Raw genomic sequence first — 21,429 nt, forward strand, 5'->3', positions numbered from 1 at the left:
GCTCTCTCTCACACACACAAAGCAGGAACAACTGGGGGCTCAGTATCATGCTCAAAGATACTTCAGAACCTGCTCTAGCTCTTGAGTCACAGCTACTCCATGTATGGAAACAAATATTCATGAGATAATATTAAATAGAAATACAATTGAAGACAATTATTTGAGAGTCAGAATGCCAAGGGACTCCGGTAGAATTTCACCCATTTAAAGCAGAAATTTCTTGGATGGTCTGTACCTCACAGCAGGTTGTGTTATTTCTGATTAATCCAAGCACCAAAAGGCTATAAACACAACAGAGATAAAGCTCTGAGCCTTGTTCTGCTGGAGGTGTCTTCATATTAAAAATAATTTTGTTTTCTATTTTAAATGAGACTGTAGGCAGAACAAATGATGTTCCTTGGAGGCGCAGCGTTTTTTCTCTGCAAGTGTGGTAAGAAGAGAATAGCCAAAAGAGGGAAAAGCTGAGAGAAAGAAGTGAGAGCAGAGAGAAGTGAACAGAGTGAGAGACGTTTATTATAGATAAGGTACAGATGAGAGCAGAGGCCTGAAACTACCCAGACATACACAAACACAATTTTACTTGAGCTGGTTGGTAGAAAAGACGTGTTTAATTTGTGCTAATCTGAATCTTATCACAAAAGAAACTGAACTCAGGTAGAAAATTTACAAGAATCATCTAAAAACGGTCTAAAAATAAACTCTGCAGCTGGAAACAAGATCGAGAGGTGAGAGAAATAAAACCAACTTATGAGGCGACCTCAGCTGAAACAGTGACAAGTTTTGTGCGTCTCACTTTGATAAATAACCACGGACTGTCAAAGAGAACTGAAAGACAAGGTTTGCTTCTTTTTAAAATTAACAAGACATTTTTTCCAAACATAGGTTTACAACAAAAGATCGGCAATCATTACCAATACACATGTTGTTTAAAAACACAACAGTAAAATCAAACTAAAGGCACATGTACTTAGGTCCCAATGGGTTATCCTAATATCAAGAGACCAGAATGACATGTTGAAACCTTGTTTAAACAGATAGCATTAGCAAGAATCCTGTGCATGTGAGTGTGTGCATCCACTTACGGCTGCTTTTCCAATGACTGAGATGGGATTTAAACAGGAAACAGATGGCATCACCTTTGCATCCTTAATATGATTACAATGAGTCGATACATTCTATGTTGTGCTGTGAAGGACATTTCAGGGACATACATGTCCGAAACAAGCATAATTCACTTCAAACGATGACTATCATTCCTACAAATCTTTTTAAAATCATATAGAAAAAAGGTACAATAGACTTTCTAATGTTATTTAAATGTAGAAACAATTTCCAAAATGATTGTTCAGAGACAGGATAACCAGCAAGAAAGTATGCAAGTGAAGGGAAAAAAAACCAGAAATGGTGAAATTCCGACACAATGACTCTTGTGCATTAAGTGTTAAAAACTGTTGTTACACTTGGTGTTTAAACTACATTTTAAAATGACTGGGTGTAGGTAAAGAAACCCCTCTAAGTAACGAGTGCTTCTAATGTAATACTGGTCATATTTACATTTCTTTCGACTCCTGTATGCCCACTGCTAGATTTCTTTTTCCCTTGAACATGTCATACTTTGGCAATGAACTACATGAGATTTGAAGAAGCGGAACAGTCCAGAAAACATCTTAAAATAACAGACAACCAAAGAGGAGCAGAGACGATGTAAATGGCTTTCAGAACAATGCCAGCCTGATGTTTAAACTGGTATCTGCTGAAAGAGTAGGTGGTTCAGAAAGGAATACATAGAGAAGTGACTCTGACTTCAAAGATAAATTCAGGGAGAGGTCAACTCTGACAGACAGTTCAACACGAAATAAACCACAGACCGCACTTTAAATGAAAACTACCAGTCTGTACTGCTCTAAAGAGGATCTCAACACCAGGTTAGATTTGAAGTCTTTTTCACCTGTAACCCTGGTAAACAAAGATAACACATTCAGCTGGTGTTTAGTTGCTCTTTAACATGTTGTACGGATCAAAGCAGAACTGCCTCTGGGATGAGACTGAGGTAAGCACTGCTTCTACTGGTTGAGAAAATATATTGTAGTGAAATTCTGATTTTCTCATTTTTTTCACTGAAAACTATTCCAAGGAAATTTTCAAAAAGGGGACCACTGACAGTGACTTGTTGGCTTGTCACAGATCTGAATGTGACAAGGATTTGGATTAGATGGTAGACTTTGAAAAGGAGACTTTCAGATGGTGATTTCCTCCCATGTCGTAGTTGTGAAGATCCATCAGGGCTTGGATCCCTTCCTCAACTGATGACATCTGGATCAAAGCCATCTTACGGTCTCTTAATCGGGAAACAAAGAAAAGTTGAATGTCACAGGAAGCAAGAAAAACATGTTCACTCATGTTCACTTCTTCTTTAACATTACAACTGCCAGAATTTGATAATTTGATTATTTCATTACAGGCTGCAATGTTCAAATATATATTAGAATGTATTAATAAATCAATCAATAAACAGTTGGAGCTCAGGCTGCTGAGCTCTGGATTTCACTGCTCTGTACAGCCACCAGGTTCTCCACGTGTTCTGTCACACACTCCACCTTCTTTAACGCGCTCTGACACGACTTAGCATCCCACCCACGACCTTTCAATCCCGGAGTAACTATTCATCTTTTATCAATCCATCACATCCAGCTAGCTCTGCCTCATGTCATAGCAATATGCATATCAAAATGTGTGTAAACAATATGTGTTACTAGGCAACCCAACATGTTCTGTTCTTGTTATTCATTGTTATTCATTAATTAATTTCTATGGGAACAAAATGATGTCCCATTTGATGAAAAAACCCATTATAGGAATAGTGTGGGAATATGAAATGATAGTGTTTTAATTTGACCACAGTTACATAATTTAAAAAATTCCAAAGGGTCAAAATGATCCCCTTGTGGTTCTAGTGTTCTTTTGTAAGTTACCCCAGTGAATTGCATGCTACTTATCTAAAGTGTTTCAAAGTTTACTGCTTTTAACTTAAAGTAGAACGAATACCACTTATAGTGTCTTAAATAACTTCATACTGAAAGGTTACTTACTGGAAAAACTTGAAGGCCTTCACAGTCCCTCCACTGTTGGAGAACAGAAGACGCAGGTCATCCTCTCCTACCCCATCACTAAACAGGAAAACAGCAACTGTTATAACCTTGAAGCAAAGAATTATAAATAATACAAAGTGTCCGTGGCTATTTTACCGAATGTTGGAGAGGTGAAGCGTTGCTGAGGGTGGAAAGATGTTCTGGAAGTTTTTCGATCCTGGCTTCTTAAAGCGATGGAGTGGTGAGCCAGAAAAATCTGTGTATTGAAAACAAAATATCCACATCTTGACAAAAACACCTGCTAAAAAGTTTTGCTAATAATTCAATAACCAAATCTAGAAACTACAAACATTTTTAGACTCATGGACTAGGTCAGGGGTCGGCAACCTGCGGCTCCGGAGCCACATGCGGCTCTTTAGTCCTTATACTGCAGCTCCGTGTGGTTTGGGAAAATAAATTAGAAGTATTTAGCTGAAGTGTATTTTATTTATGTTAGTTCTTTTTTAACTTGTAGTTCTAAATTGGAAGATTACTGTGATATATATAAAAATATAATTATATTCTATTATTTTTTCATCGCTCAAAATAAGCTTCACACTCGCGGAAGCCGGTGTACCCGCAGAAACGCCGTGCATTTATCGAGACTTTCAACCCCAGGTAGGCCAATTATGGATCTTCGGATCCACATTACGTCAGCAGCTGTTCTCCACCGTGAACTATGTTAAAAACAAACACCGCTCACGCCTCACAGACGACAGCTTACAGTCCTGCGTAAAGGTGAAAGTGACTTCGTACAGCCCCGATCTGCAGACGCTGTGCGCAGAGGTTCAGGAGCAGAAGTCCCATTGTAAACATATCACGGCAGACCCGACGATGTTTCCATGAACATGCTTTTCAGCATCTCTTTATTGACCACTTTTCACACGGTTGCTGTACGCATACAGCCGGCTGTAGCTTTTCAGCTCACAGCCCGACACATAATAACACAGCATAGATAGCACAGACGGGTGCTATCTATGCGGGTACCGCTCAGGTGCGTTACCTCCCCTGCAGCGGCGCTGCAGACCACGCCCTGCCACACACATTAACCAGGTAAAATACATATTTAGGCAGAATTTAACAAATATCTATTTTTCATTTTTCAGCAGCATAGTGCTTTTTTTCCAATTATTTTTTAAAAGTCAGGTCAAGGTTCCACAAGCCCAAAGGCGATATGAGGGTGGCGACTCAAAACAGTTGTTGTTTGCTACATGGATCATTTTAGTTCAGCTGGGTTTCTTTCCTTTTGTTATATTTCTTTAAGAGTTCAAAATGTGTTAATTACATAAATAAAATGTAATTTTCTCTGTAGCACTTCATGGATTTCATAAGCAACACACCTTAGTTGTTCACACAAAGCATAAAGGTAAAAAACAATATATACAGTGTTATCTTTATTTTAGATGTCAAAAAGTATTTGCGGCTCCCAGTGTTTTCTTTAGCGTGGAAACCGCATCCAAATGGCTCTTTCGGTGTTAAAGGTTGCTGACCCCTGGACTAGGTGAACAATCTTTGAATATGGCATCTGGTTCTCCCAAGCAGGACAGCGCTGCCATTAAGACAGAGAAAAAACTTTCTAGCATCTTAAATTAACTTTAATACATATTGTTTTATGCACTTATGTAACTAGATCAGGCCACAGCTGTTTTTCATCAAATAACAGTTGTTTCAATGTTCTTTCTTTAAAATAATGAAGTTGGCGATAGAAGTGTAACATCCAAAGGGGCAAAGTGAGCAAACTTTTTTTTTTAAGTCAAGTCTCTCCTTTGACGCACAATCATCTTTTTGGTATGCCACACAAAATTTTGGTAAAGTCAAACATGTGGATCATAAATAACGAGATTTCCATACAGGATTTGTTGGAGTGTAGTGAAGGAAAACACACAGAGGGTTGGGCTGCAGTGGCGACACCTGTAGGGAGCAGCTATTCTTGATGCAGGGCTTGACACCAGTTTTGGAGAAAGGCTGCAGTTATCACTTATTTTAGTAATCAAGTATTTCATTGATTATTCCATCGATAAATTGGATAAGAAATAATTTTGTCTCATTAATGAGCAATAATAAATATTCAAAGGTGCAAAAACAAAAGTTTTAGAAATTGTAGTGTTTTAAGTTTGTACACTGTTAAAAAATTAAAACAGAATGGCTGTCTCCAGCCTTCAGCCAGTTGTCTAATTTAAACACCAAATTGGATTACATTAACAGTTCATCTGCATGTTTCATTTTAACTTCTGTATATTTCAGTACAACCTTTGTAGCTTTACTGCAGATTTTTCACTGTGTAAAAAGTGGCAGTGGATGCGAGCAGCTGCAAAGTTTGCTTTTCTTCCCATCGGAGTTTGTTAAACAGGTGGTTTGATGAAGGACTCCCACCAAAGGTTTTAATGATGATTACAGGAAAAAGTGCTACTATTTTGGACAAGCCATTGTACTGTGGCCCCCTGTGGCTGGGTTAATCCTTTGATACACAACAAGCAACGTGAAAGATACTGCCTTGTTGCCTTCCAGGATCATCTTACCTTTAGTTAATAGTTGGTCATCCAGTCCTTCTCTGGGCAAAGCCACAGTCTGATGTTTGGACAGTGTCACTCTCATCACTTTACCAAACACCTTCTGACCATTCAGGTGACTCATGGCTACAGGTGAGAAATGCAAACCAAGAGAAAAAAAACCTTGAAATCTGACAAATGTTGACAATATGAAATTTTCTGATGCAGTGATTTTGATGAGTGACTTTGTACATGCAAATCTCAAGCGCTACAAAAACAAAAGCACATTTCATTTTCTTCATATCAATGAGAATCTTTAACACAACATTTTTTTCCGTGAAATAATAAATGTATTATAATAAATAAATACATTTTTCCTAAAGAGTTTTTCAAAATATGTCAACCAGTGGAACTGGCAAGTTTTCACATTAAGCCTGAAACAGTGATTGTAAAAATACAAGCATCATGCCTTAAATGATCTCAAACTTACCAAGTTGAGCCTGGTTGCCATCTGACAGCTGAATCAGAGCGCTGTCCTTTTTGTTGTAGAGTATCTTTACCCTTTGCACATCACCATAGACCCCTGAAGGTACAGAAAGAGAGAGCGAGAGAGAACGAGCGCGAGCGAGAGAGGGAGATCGATAGGAGAGAAAGAGAGCAGGGGAGAAGAGAAAGAAGACAGATAGAGCAGGAGAGATGGAGCCGACGAAGATAAAAAAAGGAGAAGTGTGAAGGATGGAAGGAATAAAGTTAGTGCTAGAAAGACAAATGAAAAAGATGGAATCTTCCCATTTGACTTCAACTTTAAAGTCAATAAAATGCCTCTGTGAACCTGAGTAGTTTTATATCATGACTGTGAACCAATGAGAAAATCGTGGTTGAGCTTTAGCAATGACACCTGATTGATTATTGAGCAGTGTATGCAGGACTCACAAATCCAGCCTAATAATGCAATTCAAAATGGAAAACTAGACACGGACATGGTCAAAAATACACGTCATTAAACAAATATAGAGTAAACTAAGTCAGGAACATGACTTAGTTAGAACTCAGAACAACTGATATCTTTTCAGTGATTTTGAATGGAGATATTTTGAACTGTGGACATCTTGGAGTTGCAAAAACTAAAAACTAGTTTATATGAGTGTAAAGGCAAGAAACTCTCGTGCTACTCGACAGTCCAATGTGACCTTTGTGACACAACTTATTTAGAGGATTGATTGGCTGCAAAATCCAACTGCAAACTGACTGCACTTGTTTAAAACAAATCTAGAAAAAAAAAGGATAGAAAGAAAAGTAGCGCAAGAATGAGTCTTAATGAGTACACAGGACTGTCGTGATCAACCTGATTATCAGTAAGGAAGGAAAAAATAAAAAACCACTAAAAGACACATGGTAGCCAAGGCACAAGGAGAAAGACAGCAGAAATCTGCAGGGATGCAATACTTTCTGTCGTGGTCTTTGCTAATAAACTTGAGACTGGAGCAAATATTTATTTTGCCATTTCATCTAAAACAAATTTTATCTCATTTGTGGTCGCTGTGGTGCTCTAACAACGCTTCTATTACTTCTACTGGCTGTAAAATCTTTCAGCACTCACTTTTACAATGAAGCAGTTGAATTACATTTTCACAGGCAGATGTTCTATGTATTTAAAGGTTAGTCCTAAAACAATAGTCAGGTGTTCATATCAACACTGAAACAGGTTCCTAGTCATTAAATCCCTTTCCTAATGCACTTTTAGGGTACAGTTTTAAAATTATAAGAAGAAGAAAGAAATTAGGGTGATTAAAGCAAATACTGGTTCAAGCACTGGCTGGCTGGGGCTTGTTCTCCCTGTACCTGCATGGATTTCCACTAAAAAAAAAAATCCTGCTTCCTCCCACAGTCCAAAGACATGCATGTTAGATTAACTGGTGATTCTAAATGGCCATGGATATTAAAAAAACCATTTTCTCTTGTTTTTACTGGCCTGTGTGTGCTGTGGTACGAGAAACATGCAAAACTAAAGATATATCATAAACTGTTAAGCTCAGTCTGAAACCTTGTCAATGCCAGCTACACGTACAGAAGCTGCTCAGCCATGGAAAACCATGCTGTGAAGCTCCTGGTGGACAGTTTTTGTGTTGATGTTAATGGCAGAGGATGTTTGGGTCAGCAGAGCATTAGTGACCCCCCTCTGTACCTTTACTTTTACGATTTGAATTATTGCAACATCACCATTTTATTTTTGTACCATGCTCCAATTCAATGAGTTCTTCCACAAATTGCAGACTGCATGGCTAGATGTATAATTTTATACTCCTGTGGCAAAGAGTCAAAACACACCTAAATTTTAAGATTCCCCATACTTTTGTCCATATACATACATTTTTTTCCATGCTCAGTATGAACAATTAAAAGCTCTCTCAGTGTTCACAGAGACACCCGACTATTGACTTGAAAAAATTCTTAAGTTGAAGAAAATATGGTGCAGTATTTTAGATACATATATGCAGTTGACAGTTTGGCTTTTTCGTCTTTCTGTAATTGTACATGTAAAAAGAAAACACCAACAACAAAAAACAAAACAGAAACTTGTCTTTTGACTGAAGGCCTGCTACACCAACTGTGGACCAGGCAGAGTTCTTATGCGTTATAGGGTATATATGTAAGTGGTTTTGGTGTCTTGAGTTTAGAGATAAGCTGACCGAATGGACAATCTGTCAGACTCACTGCACTTTTAATGTGGTGACAGAAGTATATTTGAACTCTTGAGTACACAATATAATAGAGAAAGGCTTGGAAATACAGGAAGATACAGAAGTCCACGACATCACTGAAGAAAGTGAACAAAACTTGATTAACAGAGAGAGATATACAGATAGAATAGTAGAGGTTGAACATACCGAAGAGGGTAAAGAGACTTTGAGGCGTGACCATCTTTAGAGAGAGAGACCGCAGAGCAGAGGACAGGAAGAGGAGGAGCAGAGGAGGAGGAAGAGGAGAGACGAAGGTAGAAATCAGACCGCCCAGCGTTGGACGAGGGGTGGTGGTTTCCATGATGGTGAGGGGTGGAGCAAAGATGAAGGGCATGGGGGAGTGGGAGTTTCGGAGAGGAGGAGGGTCAAAATGGCAAAACCAAATTGGTTTTAGATCAGAGTGAGAAAAGTGAAGAGTAAAAAGTGAGAAAGGAGGCAAAATAATTCAGGGCAAATGTAGATGATTGGTTGCGGGTTAAGAGAAGTGTGCGGCAGTAAAGAATGGATGGCCACATGGAGAGAAAATAAATGTGTGAAGGGGGAGCAGAGGAGGGAAAAAAGGAGGCAGGGAAAGGAGAAAGGAGGAGAGGAGGACAAAAACCAAAGCAGAGGTCAGTAAACAGAGCATCAGTGGAATATCAACGGAGTCTGATTGATTGCTGGCTGGATTTCAAACACACACAGTCCAGTTTTGTTTACACACATATGCAAACATTTCTTTCGGAATGCATTTAACAGCGAAGAAAACAAAACAAAACAATGGAAGGCAGGTAGAATAATAAACAAAAAAACAAAGAGTGAGTGGAAGAGTGAGCAGCAGGACACATCAAACCAAAAGGACACAGTACCATGAAGCAGATGGCTGGAGGCATCGAGCACCACAAGAACCACCATCCATGTCTGGCAGATCAAACTGACAAGTGTGGAGGAGCTTTATACAAACAATGGAGCTAGACCACTTAAATGCAAAGCAATAAATTATTCATTCAAACAGGTCCTGCATTACTAGGGATGCACCAATCCAAGGCAATAACACCTGTAATATACCTGCTAATACGGAGTACCGATCCAATAGTCCACTAGTACTAAAATACAAAGCTGTTTCCATCCCTCTGAGGAGGAGACTGGGAATCATTGTTTGTAAAAGCAAACTACAATGAAAGAATGCATTTGTGTCATTTAAGCTCAGTGTGACACTACTGTGATGTCATTAATGGTCACACTGGTTTCTCATTGGCCCGCTGTCACTGATACCTAATATAGCTTTCAGAGTCATGACTGGCATTGGGTCGGCGCATTCCCATGTACGGCAATTTAAAACCAGGACGATCTAAAAAGCTATTCATAAAAGAACATGTATTCATTTTACAAATTTCATCCTATTTTAAAAAAAAAATCTAACATTTCAAATAAGTCCTTGTGTCATCACTATAAGTAGTCCAACCCTGGAACAAGATCCTCTGTGTTAACAGAGGCCATTGCCAAAACAAGGGTGTCAGTTTGTCACATTTTACTACTACCAAAATTAGTCGAAAAAGTTTAGAATGTTCAAGATGGATGAAAGCTTTTTTTAAAGTTTTGCTCATTGTCTGGGACTTCTTTTACTATGAAAACTGGAAACTCAAGTCTACTGTGTTAAAACAGCTAAAATCCATCCATACATTTGATGACAGAGTTGAGAAAGAATGAGCAAGTGACTGAAAAACATCACTTGGGTTCAACACTTACAATATGAAGAATGGCCACACCACACCCAAACACTACTTAACAAATGGACTGTATTGAGCAGACTCCCAAGTGTATGTGGAAGTTGCTGCTCTCAAGCGGATTGGTCACCAGAGAAAACTGTGTGCTCTTATGAAACAGTCAGGATACAGCTCCTGCACTAAGGGTAGAAGTGTGAAACCACTATTTTACTAAGAAGTCCATTTCAATACAGAGAGGGACAAAGACAGACAGAGAGAGAGGAAAAGAGAAGGAGTTTGATAGAGAGATGGAACACAGAAAAAGATAACAGGTACAGAAGATACTGGAAAAACAGATGACAGAATAGTTGCACATTTACACTTAGAAAATTAACAAAAAATTGAAAGACTAAATAGAATGCTATGATAAAAAATATACAAGTATGCAGGTGTTTATTACAGAGAAACCTCTCACCATCTGACAGACACAATGGGATCAAACATGAAGTAGTTGAAAATATTTTAAGACAGTAAAATTTAGGACTTGTGATGGGTCTTGGAGAACAAAATCAATCTGGAGATTCATCTCTCTCTCTCTCTCTCTCTCTCTCACACAGACACAAAAACACACATATACAGACACACACACCCTCACACCACTCCCTAACAGTCATTCCTGAATCTGAGAAAGTTCTTGAAAACAAGATAAATTGGCCAATCCACACTAAAGGCCAATCCACACTGGACAATTTAACTGGGGAAAAAAGTTTTGGTGCTAAGTGAAGAAAACCCTGAAACAGCTTAGGGGTCAAGACGATGTATTATACTTTAGCTAAGTGGAGGAAGATATGGGAAAAATTTAGCACACAAAAGACATAGCACACATCCAACCACAGCCCACACAGGAATTTACACTACTACCAACTTCAGCAGCATCCAACAATTCAAATAAGTGCATTTTACAGAACTTAAAAATATTACTTTAACATTATGCACATGGTTTGTGTACCTCTTCATTTAGGTTGGATGCCAACAGGACCCCTGACACTCCTGATCCTGATAGAGCAACGCGACCTGCAGCTGCTGCTGCCGCTGCTGCCGCACTCAGAGGGCTGATGGCTCCTGTTCGGAAAGCACAAGAGAAGGCACATCTCAGAATTAGACACTAAACTACAAAAACTAGAAACACCAACACACTTGTTTATTGTCAGCTAACTGCATGAAGCATTGGCAGGGCTATTATTTTTAATCAGTTTAACAGATTCTAAATGAAAGAACTACTGTGATCTGAAATACGAAATATGTAACAATTCCTCAAATGTGATAAAGAAAAAAAGACATGAAAAGAAATCAAAATGGACAACCTAACCAATTCAGGGTAGGGTCTGACATGATTGAGGTTATTGGTGGTATGACAATTGCCATTTAACTTTAGCTATCTCAACTTAAAAAAAAAAGTAGTACTTGTTGGCACTACAGAAATGAAAGGGAACGGTCACCAAAGTGAACATTACCTGCACTATACCATTTAACATTTTTGCTTCTTCTCTATAGAGGTAAACCACATAGAGAAGCAGGGCTTCCACTAGAAAAGCTGTTAGCCCCATAACCTTCAAAAGTCAACATCATTCATACAGCAAAGAATGATCAAGGCTGCTGTAATCTGTAAATGGGGGACATATGTGGATGGATAACAGCTAAACAGTTAAAACAACAGTAAATAATATAAGTTATTATTGAGTTGTTGTTGTTTTTTTTAATTAACCTTTAAAGCTTTTTCCAAGTTGCTTTTATTTCATACCCAATAAAAATATGCTAGTGGATACCGGTAACAGCTGTAACTGTACAGCTGGGGGAGGGTGTAGCTGTCGACAACAATGAAGCACACATAACATTTCCCCCCCAAATCTCACTGCATTCAACTAACAGGGCCATTTGAATCAACACAGATTTACACTCTCAACAAAGACCCCTCATTTTAAAACATGGGGAAGAAAAACAACCATGAGCAAAGTTTTCACACATCTGACTGAATATTATTTCTTTTTTTTTTTCTTTTTTTTTTACAAAAATCAACGCCCAAAACATACAACCTGCATTTAAACCATTTAAGTGTTTTGGTGAACAGAACAAGTTAATCTACAAAGAGAAATTCTTCAAGACTTCAAAACGCAGCAATCTTTAAATCTCTGAAACTCTCAGTATTGCTATTAAATTAAGCTGAAAAAGCACAGTTTAAACAGTTCAGCTAATTTAACACAACCTATACATATATTTAAATATTAAAAATAAGATTAAAAAAGCTCATAAAAATAGTTCAGGTCAATCAATGCCAGCACATTATTGGGAAAAAACATTTATTATGTGATGAACTATAATAATACAGGGGACTGCAAAGAATCCAACTGTTTACAAGATGGTAAACAGCAGTTTCTTAAGGCCACTATTTACCTAATTTATATATTTAGTTCCAATATCAACCGACCTATTTCGTAACCACTATGCTTTCATAGTAATCATAGCTGGACATGACAGGAGACAGGGCAGCAGTAACAGAGGCAGAGTCATGGAAAAACAAAAATAAGAAAAAAAAAGTATAGGTACCTCCACCCTGGGAGAGGGAGAGAGAAGATGAGTAACCTCCTCCACTAGAGTAGGAAGCTAGTGCTCCAGATGGGGTACCTACAAGACAATAACAGCTAGATTTATACCACACAACACTTAGCTAACCTAGCACCAAAGAGTACAAATATCACAAAAATCCATACTGGCCTAAATAACAGTATTATATTTAATGAGTTATTACAGTCAATAAGTAAATATTTATCGAAAACTACTCAGATGCTGCATGTCAGATACTGCATCGTCACCAGATTAGAAGAGACAAAATTAACATTAAAAAAAGAACTCTGTGCTTAAATGAGATCTAAAATATATCAGCATTACAGCATGGCTGCAATACACCAGCAACCTGCAAGCTGACACCTCACAAAAAGAGGAACAGAGATGATTTATGTACAAGTAGGATGACCAGAGACGAGTTACGGACATCCAAAAGTCAGTATACAAATGGTGTCATTTGCTATGAATAATGTGTACTTGTCTAAGAGAAAGAAACTTGCTTCTCAAATAAAATGTAACAAACTGACCCACAGCTACAACCTGATGGAAATAAATGCAAGTAAGATCTCTTTTGCTTCAAAGATGGAAGAGACTTCTCTATGTCTACAGTTTAATTTGTAGCTACTACAACAAACTTGTAATCTTGTAATGTAAGCTTGTAAGAATTTGTGTCGTTTGCCGCAACTATATTTGGCAACAAGCATTATGCTTCCCAACCATAAGCAGTTCGTTGAGATGACCCGGTGCACCTACTGTACTGACCCAGAAGACGCATATTTAGGAAGCCTGTGAGAAAAATAAGCTTTCAATATCCTGTATAAACAGCAAAATGACTAATGTGCACTACACTGCAAAAAGCTGGGTCTGTTTGAAAGTCACACTCTTGATTGGTTGATCAATTCAAATACTTGCCCCTTCCTAATACACAATACAGTAACATGGTGTTAAAGTTGATTGTTTTGCAGAATATATTCAGAGTGATTAATGAATAACATTAATGTAAAAGGGAAGAGCACAAGGGCAGTAGAAAAGAACACCAAGTTTATGAAGACAATAACACGAAGTTGCTTTTGTGTCTGATACTGCATAAATTGCAAAAGTATGAAGTATTGCACATTTCTAACTGACTCCCATGCACCACCAACGACTTGTGCAATATATTTCTTTGTAACGGTTTCGTGCTAGACTTTATCAGGCTAAAGAGGACAACTCATAATATTACCCAGAAACTTTAAACACCCCAGACCAGACCCTAGCACCAAGTCAGTTATACTTATGGGATATTGATCTGGTCAGGTAAATAGCAAAGGGCAAGGCTAATCAGGTACAGCTGCTTTGGTGTTAATGAAAGTAACAACAGGTGCACTAGTGGGGCAACAATGTGACAAGAACAGTTTACAAGTAGGGACCACTGACAAGTTTTCCTCCTTATCTTTTCTAATGTTTTTTAACTAGTTTTGCATTTTGCTATTATCTGTGTCTCTACTGGTAGCGAGACGCTACCAGCGATACCTAGTCCCTACAGAGATTGGACAGGTATTCCAACTCCTCCAGTATGGCACATCAATACGTGCCACGGCCAGAAGGTTTCTTAGTGTCCGATGTCTCCCAGGACAGTCTCGGGAGATTCCAAGACACAGATGGGAGACAGAAATCTTGCCCAACACAATGACCTCCAGGAGACCGGTAGTGTAAATTTCCAAACTGACCAAACAAGAGAAACAGACTTCACAAGGGTGGCTTAGGGTCCAGTGTTCTCTAGTGGGCCCTGGACTCACTGCCTGGCACTGTGGAGCCCGACTGGCATTTGCCACAGAATACCAGAATTGGCAGGTCAACCACTTGCGCACTGTGTTTTTCAGAGATTAGAAAAAGCAGGTTCATCATGAGCACATGTGAACGATCTGAAAGGGTCTGGAGAATCCAATGAGAACTTTATGCTTCCAGTTGGATGGTCATAATTGTCTGGGGAGGCATACACATGAAGGGACCCACACATGTCTGCCAGATAATTTATTCACTTTAATTTTCAAAGTTAATTTTAAATGCATCCCTCTGTAGGTCAAACAATCTATTTACTTGCATTTATTGGCCTTTATTGATTGATTATTATAATGACTAACTGCATTCTTTATTCTCTATTCTTAAATACACAAACAAATACAGAGCGGAAAGGATTACGACATATTCAGTGTAACTGTAATAATGTGTCGGTAAACTGGCTTCAAATTCACTTCCTTAAATTGACCCATGACTGGCAAAAGAATTTCTTTGTGGATGTGTTCCATCTAAAGCAAACAAATGGAGTTATGAACGTGACAGTACAGGGTTATGGATAAATGGAGGGACAGATAAGTTGATGTTTGGTAAATGGATTCAGGAGGTGGTCTATTTACCCAGTAAAGAATGATCCTTGTTGGTTGACTCTCCATCTCCTGTAGGAAGATCAGGCCTGGTGTAATCTCGACTCTTATCATTGTTGTATTTGACGTTAACATTGACCAGTTTACTGAAGTCTATCCGCAGAGTACAGCATGAGTTATAGATGTTCTGTCCATCCAAAGACTGAAGTAAAAGGAACAAAAGAGAAATAAAAGCTTGTACAATAGTCTCCAAAAGTTGATTCAGTTCATGCAGTCAATGTTGTGGTATCAAATACTGAAATTATTTTAAGATGTCAGACGAAATCAATAGAGCAAAGCACTTCCTAGCTCATATTTTGAGGTCAGTACCAGATTATTATTTTTATTAATAATAACAACAACAACAACAACGACAATGTTGTACAACTGTATTTTGGTACATAGATGGCGACAGATAGAAAGACAATCTAAAGCCTACAGAGATATACTTTAATAACCCTGGAGAAAAGAAAGTGTTAGACACTGTTGCTACTCTGTCAGCATGCAGTGGCTCAACACATTAAGCATTGTTTTTTCTGGTTTTGTCAGCCATTTATACATCTGCCTGCATACTTTATTTGCGCTTCTACAACAATGGGAAGGCAAAGACCTATTGCAGTGTAACTAGGGAGGATTCAGGGCTATCTGATCCAGCCCTTATTATATGCTTTATTGAAATTAAAGTTTTAAGCCTAATCTTAAAAGTAGAAAGGATGTCTGGCTCCTCAATTAAAACTGGAAGCTGGTTCCACAGAACCAAGAATCCTGGAATCTGCCTCCCATTCTAATTTGAAATAAGTAAGTCTGCATTCTGAGTGCAAAATACACTATTGGGGTGACACAGCAGTATGAAGTCTTTAAGATAAGATGGGGCCTGATTATTCAAGATCTTTTATGTGTTGTTGATGTGTTAGCTCCAGTTTGTGTATTTGTGGCCCCACCAGTTTAGCTTGCTGTGCATTGACGGGGTCACTGAACTGCAGAAGAGCCTGGAATTGGTTGTTCTTGGTGAAGGTTATAATCTTCATTACGGTCCCAAACTTACTGAAGATCTGAGAAGAGGAAAAGAAAAGAAAGAAAAAAAATAACAAACACCATAAAACCATGAGCAGCAAACTTAAACTGAGTAAGGTTCACAATTTTTTCTTTTTTTTTTTAAATGTATTTTGGGGTCTTTTTACCCTTTATTTGTAATGATGGACAGTGGAGACAAGAGAGGAAAGCTGGGAGAAAGACCACGTGCAAAATGTACAGTAAATGGCCTCAAGGCAGATCAAACCCAGGATTCTGTATTAAGGCTATATATAGGTCACATGCTCAACCCAGTGAGCTAAACCAGTGTCCCACCAATTAGATTTGTTATGATAACAGTTTCAAACTATATAGACAAATGACTAGTCAGCAAAAACAGCTTTTGAAAAGTCTTATGGGGATGATGATCAATGTGGGGATGCACCGATTCATTTTTTTCCAGATAACATCCAATACGTTGGCTGCGGACATCTGCCAATGCTGAGTATGATGCGATAGCAGTTTTAAATTAAGTCGCTATCCTGCCTACATAGTGCTACCAATTACAGTCACAGTAATTAATGCTTTTTCTTCTCACAGACACTTGAAGTGTGGCACTGCTAAAGATCTGGAGGCAAATAATATGAGTGAGTTGACAACATCATGTTATGTTACCATAATAAAAGCTTCCCATGAAGTGTTAAACCAAACCAATGTCCTTCACTCTGGGACCTGATGTAATGCCTCTACGAAAGAATATAATAAGAGTGAAAGTGAACGAGGGAGACAAAGTGAGAAAAAGCAAAGTTGTGTCATCTTATGTTTTCAGTCATGTCAGGTCACTCTAACCACAGTTTACAGTTGAGCAAGAAAACTTTGTTGGCAATGAGAAATGCCTCCAAACTGCTGCTGCTTTGTATAACTGAGGTTAGCTTTATGCTACCTTAGCTCTGCAGCTAGCTGTTGGATAGCACACAAACACAGAATTGAAAGGAAGGACTCCATTGTCATGACATCTTGTAAAGCGCTTTGAGTGCTCAGCAGAAAAGCGCTATATAAGAACCAGTCCATTTACCATTTTTACCATCCAGTTTTGGGGTCAGTACTGGATATCTGATCGAAATATCGGATATATGCACCCTTAGTTTATTTCTGTGCTCTTTTTCTGACCTGTAGTCCAAACATCAGAAAATACCAGACTGTGAATACCAAACATAATGCCAAATTTAGTATTCATGTTTTACCTGTTGTAGAACATCTAATGTGACAGGATAAAACATGTTGTCAATGATAATTCGCAGGACAGGGCTGGGGGGTGGAGTTAAGTCCAAAACTCCTGGGTCAGAGGACGGAGAGCTTCCATCCTGAACTGCTGACACTGCCTGCAGTACTGCCTGGGCCCTCTGAATGGAAAGAGAAAAGACACAACAATATAAGGTGATATAAGATTAATTCATCGAGGACTGGGTGAAGGACAGTCTTTAGTGTACAAATACAAATAAATAAATCCATCTACCTGGTTAAGAGCAGAGTCTGTTTTCAGTTCCTTATGGTTGGAATACTGGATGAAGACTGGAGTATTTCTGACCTGAATACAATACAAATCCACATATTAGTTACTAAGAATTAAAGCAACAACAGAAAACATTAATGCTTATAGAAAAGGTTGTACTTCAGACCTGTGGTGTGACAGCTGTGTAGTAGTTCACCATAGTTACAGCAGCTTCCTCTGTGCCCAACTCAAGAAAAGCCTGGAAAGGTACACCATGTTCAACTTTTGAAGAATGATAATGCTACAGTTGAGGTGACAAAAAATCCAGGAAAAAAATAACACAAATGGCTAATTTCACAGAGCATCAATAACACCAATGAAAGCCCCCGGGGAACAGACACAGTCTCACTGAATTTAATCAACTAGTAAGTCCACCTGTATTCATAACTGGCCAGACGCTCATTCAATATGGGAATGAATTTTTTGGGGGGGGAAATAAACTCTGCTCACCTTATGTTAGTAATGGCTTTCCGTGACTAAAATAATGTGAGAGAGCTTTTTTTCCAAATTTGCTGTATTAGCATATTTTGATAGAGAAACTTAACTGTTACAAGAGTACTCGCTAGGAAAGTTTTGTCCTTTCAACATTTGCTTTTGGGGGTAAAGTGATAACTAGTATCATCTTCTTTTGCAGTTTACAATGTAACATCATCTATTTACAGTATTCAATGATCAGGTTCACATTAGGTTCAGTTCTTGGATTCTGACAAATCACACCACTGCTGTTGTGACACCTTTGGAATAAGGGAGCGGCTGAAAATAGCCTTTTTTCCTTGCATTAGGCCCAGTGCATAATAGTTAATTTCCCATTCTGTGTAAAAGTTGAATGTTTTATTTTCCATCCTAGCACTAGCCGAAGCGAGAATATTTCACTGTAGCTCACCTGGTTTTTCCCCTTTAGCATCAGTATATTGGTGACCTTTCCAAAAGGCAGCCCCAGAGCGATGACTTCAGTCTCTGACACCTCATTGGGAAGTTTTCTGATGTGGAGGACTCTGGAGGGAGGTGATTCGTCCAGGCGTTGTTTCTTACTGTCACTGCCATTCGCTGAATATGCACATATAGACAAACATTAAGGATCAATAGCTTTTCATATCAAACCACACAGTTTGGGTCATGTTATTGGGCATACTTGTTCACTGACACATTTTCAAGGATCACTGTAACAAAGAAGTAAGAACAGAACTATTATGAACTTGTAATGTGAAATCATGACTTGACAGAGAAAAGAAATATTGGGAACCGTTAGCACTGAATTTATCTTTTAGGTCACGTATCATATGTATGTAAAACACTTTTTAAGGAGGTGCTTGTGGGTTCCATTCAAGCTACAACTGAACTCACCAGTCATAGAGTTGGGGCTGCTACCATACATGTTGAGCTCATCTGAGCCTCTCTAGTAAAACAAGCAAAAAAAGAAAAAAATTTAAAATTTCTATGTTCAACAAAATCTGAAAAGTGTACAAAGAAAAATCTAAAAGATCATGTCAAACAGTCAGGGAATACATAATTGTTAAGAGTAGAGGGAAAAAAACCAAAACTCAGCAATACAACTTACTTTCACACCAACCGCAACATCACTGCCAAAAACAAATGGGAAAAGAGATTAAGGACAAACTGCAAATCTCATGAGCACTGAAACAATGTAATTGTTCTCATAATTAAAACCAAAATTGAAGTATTGCTTAGTAAAATTGGAAATGATTATGTTGCTGGTGAGAATTTAACTTGTGTTCATTTATTACTGTCGATACTTTGGAGCTCTGATGACTGCACAGATACAACTATCAATGCAGTCTGTAAAACAACTGATTTTCTTATTTCAGAGCTTTAAGTAGAAACTGTACCGTCTAGGCGAGTAACAAAAATGACAAAGTATATGTCGTTTTGGTGCTAATATTCCCTTAAATCATATTACTACTTGAAGAAAAACAATGCAGCCGCTTAACCCAAATCACATTTGTTCTGTTTCAACACACCCACCAACTTTACAGCCTGCTTTGAATATGGCCATATTTACTAAACTGATATACGTTCCTCTTACACACCTTTCGTTTATCCCTTTTCTTTCCAAATGTACAGTCCGAGCAGTATGAGCACCTGATACTGATGCTAAAGTGTTTTAAAACAAACCTAAATCCAAAAAAACGCCTTTATTTATTGCATTATTTTGCATATAGTTAACTGCACAAACTGTTGTGCGACGCACTCTCACAGTGAAATAATAATATATATTTTTTAAACCCTTAATGTACAGTACCCCGACAGAGGTGAGTGTAGCATACATTATTCCAGACAAAGGAGCCTGCTTTCACTTAATGCGCGAGCAGCACCAACTGTCAAGTCATGTCGGCTTTGACATGATTCATTAACGCCGGGTTAACTAATCGCTTATTAAAATTGTAATAACTGACAGTAATAGTCGCCAATGCCATAAAACCACTTACATTGATTCCACTCTTACCGGCAGCTTTGTTAATGTAGCAAGCAAACGTTCAATTTTGTTTTACACACAAAACAATGCATTATTACGCCGAAACGCATAAGTGTCTTAATCTAACTAGGTTGTTAACACGAGGCATTACCATTACGTTAGAAAAAGACACATAAAACATACTGCTGAATAATGCTCCCCACACAATCAAGACATTTCAGTAATACATTTCGTGACGTTAGCTAGCTAACGTCGTGCACTTCGCTTTATACAGCTTCACGATTTGCAGGGGAGCTAACATTTAGCCTGTGTGAAACCGAGCAGGGGAAATGCTTTATTCTGAATACGGCCCACGCATAGCTGTGGAGGGCACACCCAAAAGCACCAGCTGCAACATAAATACATTTACCCGTCCATTGCAGCTCTTTGTCCTCTTCTGTCTGTTGATATTTCTGTACTCTTCGATGCGGACACTCTAAGCAAAATGGGCGTTCTTCTTCTTCTTCCTCTTCGTGTCTTTTAAGGGTGAACAACAGTAACATCAGGTGCTTTACTGCCAACCTTTGCTGAGGAGGGGAAAGGGAGATCGACTGTAGAATTTTAGAGGCTGCTTGAAGCTGGCTCCAAAAGCAAATGAATCTCTACAGACTCATATGCTTGAATTATATTTATGTTAAAATCCCTGCGTAGGATAAAACATCAAATCATGAGCAAATAATTTAATTTCACAGACACAGGTATTCCTTCACTGCCACTTGCACACGGAACAACCCAGTCCTATAGAAGTCTACAACATGCTTGTGAGAGTGTCTGCTTGGTGAGCACTGCAGCAGACTCCAGCTCTAACAGGCAGCTATGCTCTTAATGCTGAATTCCGGTGGTAAATTGGTGTAACTTTTGACAATGATATGAATATATGCCCCCTGTGCACCTGCAAAAAGGCCCAGCACTGACCAGGTGTCAGAGGTGAGCATCGCCTTCACATCATAATCAGTCAGATCCTTTACAGTGGAATGGATAGGGATATAAATTACAGAAATGACTATGTCTGTTTGTGAAGCTACTTGTGGATCATATTGTACTGTGTTCTCTTGACAGACCTATGTCTGTCAAGAGAACACAGTCAAGAGAACACGTGGGAAATTCATCTCACCCTAGAAGCTGAAATTGACTATTTTTCACTATGTCCTGCTAGCACACTCTCTTTCTTTCAGCTTTACTTATTAACAAAAAACAAACAAAAAACAGTTTGCCTCATCATCATCCTGCTGTGCTCTGGTAATTTTTCAGAAATCATCCCATATATAGCAGATTTATTAGTTCTGATGATTGTTTGTTTTTTTTTTTAAAAAAAAGACATCCCTA

At 38.4% G+C, this 21,429-nt stretch overlaps 1 protein-coding gene across 1 annotated transcript; it reads right to left on the minus strand.

Moving 5' to 3' along the window:
• Nucleotides 1-491: 491 nt before the first annotated feature.
• LOC120738338 (polypyrimidine tract-binding protein 2-like) lies at nt 492-20,584 on the minus strand. Its single transcript, XM_040039520.1, has 17 exons — nt 20,474-20,584; nt 19,189-19,210; nt 18,975-19,026; nt 18,514-18,677; nt 17,758-17,829; nt 17,595-17,666; nt 17,323-17,481; nt 16,009-16,119; nt 15,062-15,230; nt 12,648-12,725; nt 11,053-11,165; nt 8,506-8,539; nt 6,108-6,200; nt 5,648-5,764; nt 3,246-3,345; nt 3,090-3,167; nt 492-2,338 (listed from the first exon to the last, which is right to left on the minus strand). The coding sequence occupies exons 1-17, from the start codon at nt 20,479-20,481 to the stop codon at nt 2,209-2,211; spliced, it is 1,572 nt and encodes a 523-aa protein (XP_039895454.1). The 5' UTR covers nt 20,482-20,584; the 3' UTR covers nt 492-2,208.
• Between the last annotated feature and the right edge of the window lie 845 nt (nt 20,585-21,429).

The sequence above is a fragment of the Simochromis diagramma genome, unplaced genomic scaffold (genome assembly GCF_900408965.1).
Source record: "Simochromis diagramma unplaced genomic scaffold, fSimDia1.1 OVJJ01000337.1, whole genome shotgun sequence".
Classification (NCBI taxonomy): domain Eukaryota; kingdom Metazoa; phylum Chordata; class Actinopteri; order Cichliformes; family Cichlidae; genus Simochromis; species Simochromis diagramma.